This window comes from Anser anser (assembly GCF_964211835.1).
Source record: "Anser anser genome assembly, chromosome: 2".
In the NCBI taxonomy this organism is placed as follows: Eukaryota; Metazoa; Chordata; class Aves; order Anseriformes; family Anatidae; genus Anser; species Anser anser.
In genome coordinates this window covers 60,914,694-60,931,120 of record NC_139721.1, presented here as the reverse complement: position 1 = coordinate 60,931,120, position 16,427 = coordinate 60,914,694, and the positions used below count along the sequence as shown (strand labels likewise).

Below are 16,427 nucleotides of genomic sequence, written 5' to 3'. Positions count from 1 at the left end.
TAGAAGTATGTCCCACTTGTCACCTTTCCATTGCCTGCCAGCCTTCCCTCTTCTCTCCACCCCAAGATTAAGAGAAGAACAATGCAATACAAGTGCTAATCTAGAAGATAATAGTTAATACAGAACTTCAGCTGGACTAATAAATGTGCATCCAACAGCCTCAATGAAATTTTGTTGATTTACGCCTGCTGACCAACCTAGGTATCTACATCTAATTCAGTGTTCCTGTATAACTCTTCCTCTTTTACTGTCATCTCAATCTAGTTATTGATACATCATTTATTTACTTGTATCTTTGACTTATATACTGCATATATAACTCATGTGCTAGGTATAAAAAAGGTGCTGATTTGGCAGTTAAAAAACAACATGCAGCATTCAAATTCTTTTTCTCTAAGACATTATAAATGAGTATTCTTTGATGAGGTTTACAGTATTTTCATCGTATCTAACAATAAAGAACTTCAGTCCAAAATATGTGACCAGACACTGCCTTTCTTACTCTCTCAAAAGGATGAAATGTTTGACAAGACAGCAAGATTCATGCTCTTCTTTCCACTGCTTGATATTACAAACAGTCCACTTAAATAATAAAGAATACCTATCCTGCCTCCCTAGTGTAAGAAAGAATATTTGTCTTAAAATGTAAATTGAGTCCTATTAACTATCCCCTGGAAAAATGCATTCAATCACATTGTTCCACTGAACATTAATGAAATAAAAATTAGTTGAACTTTCCAAATTAACTCTTTTAAGATTCCACATTATTAGGTAGTGAACAGTGAACAGTGCTGTTCAGTCTTAAAAAAAGAAGTCATTTCTTTCGTTAATGGCAAAGAGAATATTTAATGAGCTTCAGGAAATTTTGCAAGTTTCTTTATAAATAAATTCAACTTTACTACAACATACATTAAATAGCATATACTTTTTAATGCATTTTCACAGTCCCTGTGCATATCACTATTTTTAAAGACAGTTTTCAGGTGGGAACTCTATTTGCTATATGGATATCTTTTTCCAAAATACAGTTATAGGAAGAAGGCAAAGCTGTAATGAAATGGCTCAGAGTTAAGTGCAGATGAATCAGCTAATAGCTAATAAGCCACTGGAACACAGCTCTACAGCGATGTATAGTCTACCTTACCTGTATATTGTGCCAAGGTCCCAATGTCATCAATCATTAAGCTTCATTACCACAATAGTTATTTCCAGACATTTTCCATTTACACATGGCAAAATGATAGGCAAATGAATGAATGCTCTGTTATAACATTTGCATGTAACCAGTTAGGGATGATATAGGAGAAATGTTCTATTCCCCTAAGAATTGAAAGGGAAGGTTATATTTCAGAAGAGCAACAGGAGTGAGGCCCAGAACTGTCCTACTTGCACTCGCAAAAAGCTCCTCATCAGCAGCTTCTACTGTTTGCCTGTGGGCTCTGGAGTCTTCTTAAGTATGCAGTCACATGATTATACTGAGAAATCCATCCTACAGATTTTATTTTATTCCTGCATTTGGAAGTGTCATGGCTTTATCAGATGCTTTCATTTGGATTAACATTTTCTACAGCTGGTATCATATGGAAAGAATTCATCCCCCATCCTCCTATCCCCCCTATTTTTTAAGGTTAAGCAAGATTTCTGCAAGACCTTCTTTAAATTCATGTAAATATGGAAATTAAAATTTTAAATATGTTCTGCCTTGTATGAATGTTCATACTTGAATTGGCATAGTTCAAAAAACGTGAAGTTAGAAAGCTCAAAGTTTACTTATTTCTAATCTTCGTTATACAAGATAAAGCATTGCTACTATGAATACCTAATTCCAAAATTCTGCAATGCATATGACTGTGTTTATGCATATATGTAGTGTTTGATTTTAGGAAGATTTAGAAATTTGAAATACAGTTTAGGATATAAAAGTAAAAGATGACCTACATACTTTGCAGGCTTGAAAAAGTCCCAAATTTTTATTTGTGTAAATATGAATCAACGGGAACATATTTTTGCACCCAAGGGATTATTTTCAGAATTTAAAAATAGGTATATATATTAACCTCTTGAACTAGCCTGAATGATTCCACAGTATAAGATCCTGAATCATTTAATACCTCATATTGTTCTAGAATCTAACACAGTCTTTCTTAGTATTAATAGCAGGTTTAATAATAAAGTAATTATAGAAGGACTGATAAAATACTTGTAATTAATATATAGTGATATATTTTTTAATTTATTAATTCATAATAAATATCAGATAGTTTTAATTCTTTGACACATTTACCTAACATTACTTTTTTTTTTTTTTTTTTCTGGGAATGCATAAAATATATGCGGTTGCATTTGATTTTGCAATAGGTCTTAATTAATTATACCAATTGTCATTTATATGGTGGTCTTTAGGTTTAAAGAGTCAACCTTAACTGTGATATAAAGATCCAAGTTTTCCATAGGCCAATTAATGTTATGTGATCTTACATATTAGTAAATATTTTTTACTGTAATATTTATGATTTCAATTAGACTGACCTATGTAAAAGAAATTTTGACATTCACTTAATATGCTTTTTGTGTGGCAACTAGCTGGAAATAATTTTTTAGGAAAAATGTAAGTAGCAGTTTCAAATTATTTTTTCTTTATGTTGTAAGGTAAAAAAAATAGAAGTATTTTAAGAAGGAAAATATAGATTTTAAAATTAATTTTAGCTTCTGCCATTTCAGATTTCAACAGATTTCTTCAAATTCTTAGCCTGCGATTGATGATTCAAAATGTAATTTTGGGAGAGTTTTGGCATGAGATTCTTGTGGCTTCTTTGAAAACTGATTATTTTGAAGTTTTTTCTTGTTCAGTTTTTTTTTTTTTTTTAATCTTTATTTTGGCAACAGTAGTAATCACAAAACTCCTACTAAATGAATTGGAAAAGAGAACTGTTCAATATTTCTTTTTAACAACTTTCTTCAAGATTTTTCCAATAATAAGCATAGAACTTCAAACGTTCTTTCATGTAGCAATGTCTATGTTTAAATCATAAACCAATTCAACAACATGTGAATTACCAACCAAACAATCAACCAAACAACAACAACAACAAACACAATAACAAAACAAAAAACCCCACCACATATGCTGTACTCATAAATTCTGTTAGGAATGACCCTTATTCTTTAATGGCAAAATCAAAAGTCCTTGAAGCCCATGTGCCAAATGTATCTCAGACTCATAAATGGAATCCTGACTAGCACTTTTGCAAGAATAATTTACTCCAGAGATGATAGGTTGACTTCCAGGTCAGTGGTCTCCAAAGGTATTAGATTGTGAATTCTTAAAATTGTGAGCATGCAACCCCAATATATGCACATTTATTTATTCATAAATTATATACTATACTAATGTATTGTGAACATTATAAAATATATTAAAAACAGAAAATAAAAATAGGAGATAAAGATGAATTAAACATTATTTTTAATCCAATATTTTATTTTATTATTTAATTTAATTTAATTTAATTTAATTTTATTTTATTTTATTTTATTTTATTTATTTTTTAATGTTACAAAAATTTGTTTTTCTTCCACCCCAATGGATTGTCTTGTGTCCCCTTTGGAGTGTGTGCACCCTATTTTGAGACCACTGTTCTTGATAAAACAAAGAAGCCTGTATGCAATAAGCAGGTTTGTCAATTCCTGTGTCACACAACCTTTTAATTAATTCAATTTCAGAGTGAGGCTAAATCAGATAGTAATAAATAATAATAACAACAACAATAACAATAATAATAAAGCATCCAGTAGAAAGAAAAGTCTATTATCTCTTTGAATTATGAGGTATCATGTATATAGCATGCATAGTCCAAGTAGCACCTAATAAATCCTGGGCTAATTATGAGTAACTCTAATTAAAAAGCAGATCTTTCTTCTTTCTCTGTCTAGATTTAACTGTTTTCTTCTGATATTTAAGTATTATCACTCAAGCTGGATTGAAGAAGGGAAACACTCTTCCATTTCTAAGGCAAGGTAGGGAGAAGGAGTGCTCTACCCCTGCTGTGTTCAGGATATTTGGTTGAAAGTGTGTAACCCCAGAGTCACTTACAGGAGAGAGGTCTACATATGCCCAGGAAATAGATAACAAGAAAATAAGTTTTATTTGAAGTGACCAGAAGATGCCATTATCCTAACATCAAATAGCAACCTGTCTGATATATAAACTCTGCCTCTCAGTGTTTCATCACAAAAAGAAAAGAGTATATTTTGGTATCCATTGTTTTAGCTTTGATCCCAGCTGAAAGAAATAGTGGGCAAGTCCACACTCATGAATATGTCAGTGAAAAAAGAGCTTATCCAAAAAGTGAAATGGTTGTTACTAAGATCCCACACCTTGACTGTATCTGTTTTGGGAGGAATTTATTATGCATTAGCATAACTCTGTTCCTGTGGACTGCATGCCCTTTAGGAGCTGGAAAACAGATTCTGATCTTGGAATTTATCTTTCAGTTTAGTTTCGTCCATAAGTAATGAAATAGACTGCTCCAATTTGCAATCCAAAATGCAGTAAGTGGGGGCAATTGGGAGAATAACTTCAAAACCACACTCCTAATCTGAACCAAAGCACAAATGTAGATGTGCTGATTGGCTTGGTGATTCATTTTAGCGTTTCCAAATGTCACACTGTGTATAGCTGTATTATTATGAGCATGTAGTTTGGATTTGCTACGTTCTAGCAACAACAACCATTCACAACGAGATCGTGACAAAAAGTACATCTGTGATTGCATACGTCAGCATAGAATTCACACCATTTTTTTTTAAATGTAGAGAAGTGAAATATCTTTCTCTTATTTCTTCTTTACCACCCTCAGCAGGGTAGATTGCTATTCATAAAGCAGTAAGCCAAAGTCTCCTCCATTTCAGAACTTATCTGTTTATTGCAGTTCAAGGTGTTCTTTCTGTAAGAGTGTGGGAGTAACTCATGGCTACTTTGAATCTTTTCAGTCTTTTATCTACAACAAGAGGAATTAATTCACGTAGTTATTAAGTGACATAGAACAGCATTCAATGGCAGAGTAGGGCTAGGATGAGACAAGCTGAAATGGCCAAGAAAAAGTATAAATGCTGGACTAGTTCTGTCTTAATAAAAAATATTTTAACAGAAAAAGCTACTGGGACAATTTACCTAGGATACCTTCATGTTACGAAATTATCAACTGAGACTGAGTAATCTTCCAAAAGATATCATTTGGTTCAAGGAGAAAATCATTCTTATATTTTGTCTAATTCTATTACATGTTACAAATGAAAGCAAGATAATTCAATTCTCATCTCTACTTTTTCTCCCTTATCATAAAAATGAGAAAATCCTTTTTATCTCTTTCCTTATGCTTCTTCTTCTTCCCCCAGTGCTTTCTTCTTCTATTTATTGTATAAATATGGAGATTAAATACAGAAGAGGGAAAGCAAGACAGAACACCGCTAAAACAGAGTTCCAGAGGCAAAAGCTTTTCTTCTGACAAAGTGTCCAGACCCTCACTTAGCTCCAAATGAGAGATTGTACACTACTGTTTCTGACAGAATTGTTAGAAATATTGTCTTAGTTGCTTGTCTTTTTTTTTCTTTTTTCTTTTTTTTTTTTTTCATTGCGTAGGTCTCACCTAAAAAGATCTTCCATACTGCCTCTATCTTCAAATTGTTGTTCTCTTTTCTACTACACCAACCATCCTCAGGATGATCAGTGCCTTAGGTTACACTAAGGACTGACTACAGGAAGGAAGTGCTCCATGTCCTACTGAATAAAATCTTCTGGATCCAAGCAAACTCTCATAAAAATCAATAGAAAAACTCAGTCGTGAAAGTGAAAGAGGGAGGCTGGCAGAATACAGAGAGATTGCTATGTAACTGATGGTTAAAACTACAAAGAATAACATTGTGCTATATGTACTGAATCAAGGAACACAATTGCATTTCCATGCCTGTCTTATTTTTAAGAATAAGATTTCAACTGACATCCAATAAAAAACTAATACAAAAGTATATTTTTAAACTTAAAGTGTAGTTGTCTTTTCTTGTAATAAAATAAGGTGATTTTCTTACTATAAGGAAAATGCAAAATTTAGCTTCAAACCTAAAAAAAAAAAAAAAGAAACAAAACAAAACAAACAAACAAAACAAAACAAATAAACAAACAAAAAAACACAGCAACCTTGAAACCATTAAAAAAATATATAATAACAATGGGAATTTTAGCAAGGAAAACCAAAAGATTCCAAACAATACTTAGATGTTATTTGAGAAAATTGTTTATGACCAATATTCTTTTCTATTTAAAAAAAAAAAAAAGTCTTTAAACATTTCACGCTCTCTTAAATGTAAATCCTTTTCTTGCTTTTTAGTTTACCATTTAGTAAAAATTTGAGGGTATGATATTGGCTCATTAAAGATGTAAAAAAAAAATACTCACTACTTATACAAATATTTACCCATGTAAAACCAGTGTAGTGAAAGGTGCACGCTGGCTGGTGAGCTGGTACTTTTTCAGAAAGAGTATTTACCAAAACTCTTGTTTTGGAAAACATACCAAACAGATTGTGCAACAAAATAGAACATAAAGACAAAAAAAGGTAGTGGTGAAGACTGTATGAAGTTCAACATTTCAGACTCTCTACAGGAGGGAGATACCTTTAAGTAGAAAGTGTTTTTGACGGGTCTGTAACTTGCAACCCCTGTGTTCTTGCTTACAAACACATTTGAACAAGGTTTTTGGCATCCAGCTATGCAAATCCTAACATATCCCTTTAAGGTCTCATTAGCAGAACAGACAATGGTCACTGTGGCCATTCCTCAGCTCTTTTGTGGATGTCTTACTCTGCAGCGACAATTACCAACTACATTTTGGCATAATTTAAACATATCTGCTATGTAGCACATGCTATTTGTCATTACTATTGTAATGTGTGTGTCCTTAAAATGAAGAGTGCCAATCAAAAGATATCTAAGATCTTTAAAGAAAACTCACTAACTCAGAAAAGGAGAAATGTTGAAGCTCACTCTTATATGATGTGATGCAGCACATTTTCCCAGGAGAGCAAAATCAGCTGTTTTGTGCCTACTTGTTCTATTACCTTTTTTTAAGTAACTATAACTTGAAACTTAGCCATATGGATGGCTGCATCATCCTGCAGAAGAAACTTCTGACTGTCTATAAACACTCTGGCTGTTTCCAACACTATCTTGTTTCAGTTAGCCTACTGTTGCTTGACTAAGGCAGATTCTACACATCTGTAGTTTAGAAGTTTATCTTATGGATAAATCAGGCGACTTTCAATTACCGCACAAATAAAATACTTTAACTTGAGGTGGGAGAGAATAGAGAAAGTCAGAGAAAGAGCTGAGAGGGCTAGAAAGCAGAGTAGAACAGTTTATTAAGATTAACAGCTGTAGACAATGTTGCTAATGGCAAGATAGATTACACAAAACATAGATGAATCTTCTAATGGAGTCCTATTTTTCTAGATTCCTTATGATAAGGAGATTACTGCAGAGCCCTGTAGCTGAATCTTGTGTCCTTCTCACCCAACAGGGTTTTTAAATGCTCAGAGTCTGGCTGGCTGGGGTGATGGTCGGCTGGCTGGTTGAATGGATGGATTGTACCAGCCAAGATCACCTCAGACTTATTGTAAAGCACATGCTGCTATTGCTGACTGGCTGCATTCGTAAGAATCGATGGCAGATATATTCTTGATTTCAGAATACAGAGCAGGGAATCCACAGGCTGAAAATAAAAAACGATGCTCTTTCTTAGAGCACAGAGATTTGCTGAAAACAAACAAACAACAAAAAAACGTCATCCCGAGGCTTTCTCATCGTTCACCTCTCGGCTTAGCAGTTCAGCCCTGTCCCGAAGGAAGCAAATAATAATAACAATAATAATAATAATAATAATAATAATAATAATAATAATAATAAAGAGCTGGTTAAAAAGCCGCCCTAAGGACAACAGGTCTCCCGACTGCTCTGTCTCTGTCCCTCCCCACCGCCCCTCCGTGCCCAGCCGCGGGGACCGCCTGCAAACGCGCCCCGCGCCGCCTGACCCGCACTCGCCTCCCCTTTGCCTTTCCTCATCCGTGCACAGCCGGAGCCCGGGCTCTGTTTTATTCCTACTCCTTTTACAGCTTCGTCCCCCAGCGGCCCCCCGGAAGGGGTGCGCTCCCAGACTTTTCTCTTTGCAGCTGTGGACGAGGAGGAGAGGGGGCGGCCCTGCTGGCCGCGGCCTGTGGGGGCCAGGGAGGGGACCGGGGAGCTCGCCCCCCCCCCCCGCAGCAGTGCTGTGGACAGGCGAGGGGCTCCCATCCCATATCCTATCCCCTCGCACTTCGGTGGCACACATCCTCGACTCTCCCCGCCGCCCTTCCCCCCGCCGCCCCCTTCATCCCCTTGCCCAGCCAGGGGTGCATCTCCCGGCTGCCTCGTCCAGGAGGGGATGCTGCCCTTGCTGTCCCTCCCCTCGTCCTCCTCCTCTCTCTCTCTTTATTCCCCTTTGAAATCCTTTCAGCTCCTCTCACCACTCTTATTATGAATATGTTTTCCCTGCTGTGCCCCCGCGCTGGCCATTACCCCTGTGCAACCTCAAAGGGATGGGTGTCTGGGGTGAGATGTAGCTGGGGAGGAAGATAAGCCTGAGGAAGGGAGGGGGGAGAGAGAGAAAGGGAGAGATTTTGCTGCCGTCTCTGGGCTGATTGGAAGAGGCAATCATTGTATCTGCGGACGGAGGATTAGCAGCTAAACTTTTATTGCTCCCTTTTGTGCGTGTGTGTGTGCGTGCGTGTGTGTGCAAATGGAGAAATCTTTTCTCAGAGGAGAAAATCCTTTCAGGCTCCCCGTGGAGGGTGCAGTTCAAGAAGGAACTCAGGAGCAGTTTGCCTGATCCATAAAGTGACCAGGTGAGGGGAAAAAATCCCTCTCCTCACTCTTCCTCTCCCAGTTTTATAACCATTCTTCCCCCACCGCTGCCACCCTCCTGTCCTTCCCCTCCCCTACCCTCCCCTTCCCTGCACTGAGTGAATGGAAGAGTCTCCAGGGTTTTCTTCTGCTTCTCGCCCTGGACTGGAGCAGTGAGGGGACATCTCTCTATCCTCATCCATCTCTATCTCGCTCCATCCATACCCGAAAGGATTTGAGACAGTGCAATGTGTTTTCATCCTCTTGCCGCTGCAACCACTTGATACTATGCAATGCGCAGGGAGAGGGCTTTGCAAAATGGATTTGTTCGATTTTAAAGGATTTCTTCTCTAATAAGGATCGCATTGCACACAAATATGACTAAATCCCCTATTTGGTAAATCTTTCTTCCCCCCACCCCTCCTCTTTGGGTTCCCTCCCGCCCACCCCCACCCCTTCAGAGGAGCAAGCACAGGGAGCTGATGACGGACCCATTAATCCCTTCTTCAATGCATCAAAAGAAGCCGAAGGGCTGGAAGTCGCTGGGCTCGGAGTCCTGCAGGAAATGCTTCGATCTGCTTTTGGTTTTGTATGAAACTGGTGACTAGGGGCTCGGCTAGCCCCGCCGCCGCCCGCCGGCACCTGGATGCACGGGTCGCCGCCGCCGCCGCCGCCTTGCCCGCCGCCGCGATGCAACGCTTCTGGTGGTGCTGCCGGTAGCTCGGGTGCGATGGGAGCGAGCCGGCGGTGATTAGTGGAAGGCGGCGAGGGAGAGCGAGCGAGAGGAAGGGCTGCTCCGCTCTGCTGTGTGTGGGCTTCAGGATTTTGTTTTTTCTTCTTCTTCTTCTTCTTTTCCTACTTCCATCCTCTCCCCGCCACTGGAAGTCCTCCCGTATCTAAATGGAATTAGTGGAGACCGAAGCCCCTTGTGTAAGGCACAGACATGACCCATGGGCGCAGCTTCTTTCACAGTGAGTATCTCCCCCTCCCCGCCCGCCCCCTCCCTTCCTGAGCTCAGCTGCCGTGCACGGGCTCGTACCCTCCGCTGCCTCCCCAACTCGCCTAACGGGACGCCCAGACTCCGCGCCCTGGAGGCAATCTCCCCCCACACCCCAAAAAAAAACCAACCCCACCACCCCTTTACCCATCACTCTGCGATGCAGCAGAGGGAGGTCGGTATCTCTCAGCGCCACGGTCACGCTCGTGTGGGCTGGGGGCTGTCACCCGGGCGCGACGCCTCTGGTGTTTTTTGGCGTGGTGGGGGTAAGGGGTAAAGCAAGAGGCGGCCCCCTTGCTGTCTGCGCTGCGCTGCTGCCCTGGCCGGGACTCGAACCCTCAGCCATGGGGCAGCGCCGAGCGCCGCAGCGCGGAAGGCCAGGGCGGGCGAGGGTCCTATGCTGGAGGCCCCTCGGGAGAAATCCTCCCGGAGCAGCAGGGAGGCCCCGAAATGCGTTAATTATTCATCGGAGACCTTGGGCTGAGTGGATGGGACCCTCTCCCCTGCCACAGTTTTGCAGAGGGTCCCCTCTGCTGAAGGGGCTTGGCTGGACCCTTCCTTTCAGCACATCACTCTACGCCCACACCTGTAAAACAGCAGTGCTATGGACAGGTATTACTTTTCCCAAAACTCTTTGCTAGGCTAAACCGTGTCCATGCCAAATCATAGCCTCTGAAAAGCTGCCTGGAAGAGTGATAAATCTCTTAATATACAACTTGTGATGAAAAAAATGCATGGATCCATAAAGATGCAAAGATGCGTAATCAGTGGGACTAGAAAGCGTGATTATAATTACACTCTTGATTAGGAGAGAAAAGTGGATGAGGAAGACAGAGAATGCAACAAAAAATGTGGTGGAAACTTCTTTGAAATAATTCCCAAACCCATATAATGCCAATGTTGTTACAGTACTGTCAAAGCTTCCCAAGTGACAGCTTTGAATGAATAAAGACTGTGTGTCTTCTTTCTTTCTTTCTTTCTTTCTTTCTTTCTTTCTTTCTTTCTTTCTTTCTTTCTTTCTTTCTTTCTTTCTTTCTTTCTTTCTTTCTTTCTTTCTTTCTTTCTTTCTTTCTTTCTTTCTTTCTTTCTTTTTCTTTTCTTTTCTCTTTTCTCTTTTCTCTTTCTTTCTTTCTTTCTTTCTTTCTCTTTCTTTCTTTCTTTCTTTCTTTCTTTCTTTCTTTCTTTCTTTCTTTCTTTCTTTCTTTCTTTCTTTCTTTCTTTCTTTCTTTCTTTCTTTCTTTCTTTCCCTTCCTTTCTTTCTTTCCCTCCCTCCCTTCCTTCCTCCCTTCCTTCCTTCCTTTCTTCCTTCCTTCCTTCCTTCCTTCCTTCCTTCCTTCCTTCCTTCCTTCCTTCCTTCCTTCCTTCCTTCCTTCCTTCCTTCCTTCCTTCCTTCCTTCCTTCCTTCCTTCCTTCCTTTTTATTTTATACCTCCGTGAGAAGCACTGTTCTTTTCCCGTTGTTTGAGAAAGAAAAAGTCAAGGGGTTATAGAATAAAATGGACTGTCTTGACTGCTTGAGTGAAAAATATTTTGTTATCTTTTCCCATAAAGCTCATAATTTTAATTACTTTCTGGCATCATACATACTTTTGTAATGGTGGTGTTAATGCCACTAAATCAAAAAGATTTTTTTTCTTATTTATTTATTTATTTTAATATGGGAGAAGTATTTCACTCCAAATGCTGGATATGATATGTGCAGAAAAAAAAGCTTAGAGTCTCTTAGTCTGCTATTATCTATTACATTTCACATTTTATTATCAATACAATTTTGACTCCTTGTTAATAATAAATACTGGCTTGCTAATGTGTAAGCGTAGCTCCCTGCTTTGGAATAACATGGCTCTGCAACTTGGAAACAGTCTTTCTAGTGGTTAAAGCTGGAATTGAAAAGACCTGTGTTTTTGCTCTCATATCTATAATAATATCCTGTTGACTTGGACTTAATCTCTTTAATTCTCTGAACTTCAATTTTTAACATGTAGAAAAACAGGGAAGAGCTAATAGATAAAGATACTTGAAAGGAAGCTGTTAGAATAAAATATGAATTAATTGCCCAAGAAGAAACATTTCTCATGTAGGGTTTTTTTAGCTGCTGTACCTTCTATTCTAGCTTTCATAAATTTGTGGGAAGAAAGAATGTTGGCAGCTGGCTACATATTCCAACAACAAACCACCTTAAATATTGAGAAATTAGATTTTGACTAGTGAGAATTATAGACATAGGTGCAGTATGTTCACTGCACGAAACCCAGCTAAGTAAATGAGCAACTTAGTGAATGCGTGAATCCTTCATTGCCTTCAGATTCTGACATAGCTGATGGGCAGAGTCCCAGCTAGGATGTGTTTCCAGAATCTATCCCAGAGGACAGTAAAGGCATGAATGGTTGGGTAGCATCCAGATCTGAGCAGAAGATGTAATGTTCTCACTGAATGCCCATGACACAGAAGAGTTTTTAGCCACCAGCTCTGCCAACATCCGTCTCTGTTAGCTGGGGGATTCAAAAAGACACAGGGAATGTGAGCCCGACCAAGAAATAGTGAATATGCTGCCAAGCCTTCATTTTCCCAGCACTTCAACCTTTCCCTCTTTAATAAGTTAGCCATCATCCAGATCTAAAGCCCTCTGTCACACAGGAAGAGTCAAAGGCATAGAAATAGAGATCTCCATGTTATCAGAATATGGAAAATACAAAGAGACTTGCTTCCTTCAAGGTAAAAATTGCACACAATTTGAAGTAAAAAAAGCTGGAAAGTATGCAAGCACCATCTTCAAAAGGACCATTTAGGTACCTTCTTACTAGCTCTTGATGATCTTTGGTGTCTCTTGGGGATAAGAGGAAAATATGTCTTTCAGTTACATTTATTAAAAATTACAGGTCCATCAATTCCTTGTCATGGTCAACAATATAAATGTCAGCAGATCAATCCAAAATACTCAGGATAAATAAGGAACTTCATCTCCACTTTAACTTTAGTGCAGTCTGAGCACTATGTCTGGGCTTTATGCCAAACCAGCTGGGGTCAAAATTCTGAGCATTCCAGGAACTCATGTACCTGTTCTTTCATGCTCTTGCTATCCCACTTTCTCCAATAGCCAAAAAAGACATGGGAGATGGGAGAAAAATATGATCATCATCAGTGCATGTCTGCTTCATCAGATTGCTATCCAGTCACTTTGGTCTTCCAAAGCAGCCTCATTGCTACTGTTCTGAACTTTTCCCTCTTAGCCTTAACACCCAGAAACTCAAGAATTATCTCCAGGTTAAAATCCACATTTGTTCCCAAGCCACAGCTGTCTTATTATGGTTGGAAATAGGAGATTTTTATTTGTAAAATAGACTGCAAATTCACTGCAGCATAAAGCAACATACCCTCGTCTAGTCAAACAAACTAGATTAATGAGACTGTTAAGCACACGCAATAATTTATTTCACTGAGGGTTTGCATATGCCTCAGTGGAAAAAGCCAACCCCTCACTTCTTTCATAGCTTATGAAAGTACTTATTTTCAAAAATGATTATGCCATGGGGACCTAAGTGAGACCAGTGGCACTGAAACTTAGTAGGTCTTTGTCTATAAATACAGACTTTTTTATTATTATTACTGAACCAACTGATGATTATATATATAAATATTGGTAAAATATTTTCTTCTAATATTAAAAAATGAAAAAAAAAAGAGGGAAACATCAATGCTTGGAAATTTTGTTTTAAGCCAAAAACTTCTCCTCTTAATTTGGATACATTCATAAAGATGAATACATGGGCAGATCACCAATAAATAAATAAATAAATAAGTAATTTAAAGATGCAAGTAAATGAAATATTGGTTTTGTACAGTAATTTTATTTAATTTATATCCTTTCAGATAAATGTTTACAGTTGATTTGTTTGTTGGCCCTATCACACTGTTATATCATCTAATGTATATTTCTCTTTCAGTTGTAGCAAGTCTAATCATCCTACATTTGTCTGGGGCAACCAAAAAAGGAACAGGTATGTAAACTTCAGAGATTTTTTCAGACATCATATTAAAGCCCAAAGTATGGATTTGAGTTGTTTAGGTCTGTCCTTTGTTCATCTGCTTTTAGTATTAGTGTTCATACACTGTCATAAATCCAGTGGTACTTTTTAACAAGTTAGTGAGTTACTGACCTGATCCATGGCTAGATCTAATTAAAGGCTTGGCCTGACTCTTGCAAAGGCTGTAAAGTCCTACTAACCCCCACCCCCCCCCACCCCCCACCCCCTCCACCCCCCCTTTACAGATTGGCATGTTCAGATTGGGTACTGAGCTGTCTAATCTTAAAGTCTTTTTGATTGTTGAAGTAGAATTCAAAATCTGAAATTAGGCATCCTGGCTCCTTGTGCAGTTTTGAGGAGAGAAAAAGGTTCTTGAAAACCCTGGATCTTAAGTGTGGTGACAGCCAAGCAGGGAGAGATGATAAACACAGTGTGTGTCTGAATTTGTGTCTGAATGCTCAGTCCCTGCAGGCTTGAATTCATTTTAGGAAATTAAGATCCACACCATCCTTAGCTTGGATACAGACCATGAAGGAAGGGAAATACATGCAGTGTACAAGGCAAATCTCTTGTGGTTAAAATCATCCTTGGAAGTTTCAGGACAGGAAGAATCATCCTGTCTCTGTTTGCATTGATCATAAGAGCAAACAACTCACCTCTGAACATGAGAGGCTTAAGTTAGATAGAACGGTTAGATATAGGCACCTGATTTGGAGCAACACATAGGAGGCCTTACCCAGGAAGCCTGGGTGAGGTCTACAAATTTCTACCCTTCCTAGAACCTACTATCCTTCAAGCCTATTTTTTTCCTCCAACAAATACATTTATTTTAGCTTACTAGTTAAAGTCCAATGTTCAAGAAGTGATTCTTCATCTCTTTCAGCCCGAAAAGATTCAAAGCTTTATGTCCAGGCTCTCAGACAGTGTGCTGAAAGGAATGCAAGAGTTTCAGGGCTAGGAAGAAAGCAAATGAGAAGGACTGATTCTCCTTTCTGGTGACTCGCCTAGGAAGAGGAAAGTTCTGGGCTGTGATTTGTGACCCCAGAGCTATTTATTCATTTTACAGCAAACAGCAAAATAAAATAAAGAATATTTTTGAATGAGAATCCAGGATTTCCTCCATCCATCTCTGTCAGGTGAATCTAGAGTCAAGCCACAGTAAATTAAAAACAGTTCTTACATTCTATCAGTACAATGTCATTCATTTATTTCTTCTTGATTTTGTGACTCTGATGTATTTTGGTATTACGGCTTGAATCTTGCTGACAGGGTACATGTTTGAGTCTTTTGAGATGTGAATGGGAAAACTCATGTTTCCCATTCTTGAGCATATGTTTTTCCTACAAGGTTGTTATTTAAAAAACAATATAAGTATGACTTTCCCTAGACATCCAAGCCTCTTCTTTGTTTTAAAAAAAATATGTTTTCAATGAGAATTATATGTTCATACTGACTCATTTGTCTCCAGATCAATGATCATACATGATCATACATGATCAATGATCATGTCTCAACAGAAAAAAGCTGAGAGAGACCACCAACAGAAGGAACTGTTTTATTGTGTAAGAGAGTTCAAAGCCTCATAGGGACATAACAATTGTTGAGTTAACTATATAATGCTTAATGTGATCATTTCACAGAAAAGCAGACTACTGCCGAAGGACAGAAACCAGTGCAGTGTGGAACTTGGACAAAATATGCAGAAGGAGGCATCTTCACTTCTCCCAATTATCCCAACAAGTATCCTCCTGACAGAGAGTGTGTCTACATTATTGAAGGTGACCAAGAAAATAATCTTTGTATTCTATCTTCAACTGATTCAAAAAATGTATTTTACTTTGCTATTTGTGAAGAGTAGGTAAAGCCTGTAAGATCATGATCAATCTTTTCAAGAAGCAAGGTTTAGGAAAACTTTTTCTTTTCTTTTCTTTTTTTCTTTTCTTTTCTTTTCTTTTCTTTTCTTTTCTTTTCTTTTCTTTTCTTTTCTTTTCTTTTCTTTCTTTTCTTTTCTTTTCTTTTCTTTTCTTTTCTTTTCTTTTCTTTTCTTTTCTTTTCTTTTTTTCCTTCCCTTCCTCTTCCCTTCCCTTCCCTTCCTTCCCTCCCTTCCCTTCCCTTCCCTTCCCTTCCCTTCCTTCCCTTCCCTTCCCTTCCCTTCCCTTCCCTTCCCTTCCCTTCCCTTCCTTCCCTTCCCTTCCCTTCCCTTCCCTTCCCTTCCCTTCCCTTCCCTTCCTTCCCTTCCCTTCCCTTCCCTTCCCTTCTTCCCTTCCCTTCCCTTCCTTCCCTTCCTTCCCTTCCCTTCCCTTCCCTTCCCTTCCTCCTTCCCTTCCCTTCCCTTCCCTTCCCTTCCCTTCCCTTCCCTTCCTTCCCTTCCCTTCCCTTCCCTTCCCTTCCCTTCCCTTCCCTTCCCTTCCTCTTTCCTTTCCTCTTTCCTTTCCTCTTTCCTTCCTCTTCCTTTCCTCTTTCCTTTCCTCTTTC

The 16,427-nt window shown here is 38.8% G+C and overlaps 1 protein-coding gene across 6 annotated transcripts in view; it reads left to right on the top strand.

The window, feature by feature from the left end:
• The first annotated feature begins 7,802 nt into the window (after positions 1–7,802).
• Positions 7,803–16,427, top strand: part of NETO1 (neuropilin and tolloid like 1) — an 88,548-nt gene continuing 79,923 nt past the window's right edge. For all 6 annotated transcript variants that reach the window (XM_083821912.1, XM_083821911.1, XM_083821910.1 and 3 more), the window contains exons 1-3: positions 7,803–9,902; positions 13,872–13,925; positions 15,593–15,730. In XM_083821912.1, the coding sequence (XP_083678038.1) occupies positions 9,875–9,902; positions 13,872–13,925; positions 15,593–15,730 (220 nt within the window). In that variant the 5' untranslated portion in view covers positions 7,803–9,874. The remainder of the gene's footprint in view (positions 9,903–13,871; positions 13,926–15,592; positions 15,731–16,427) is intronic.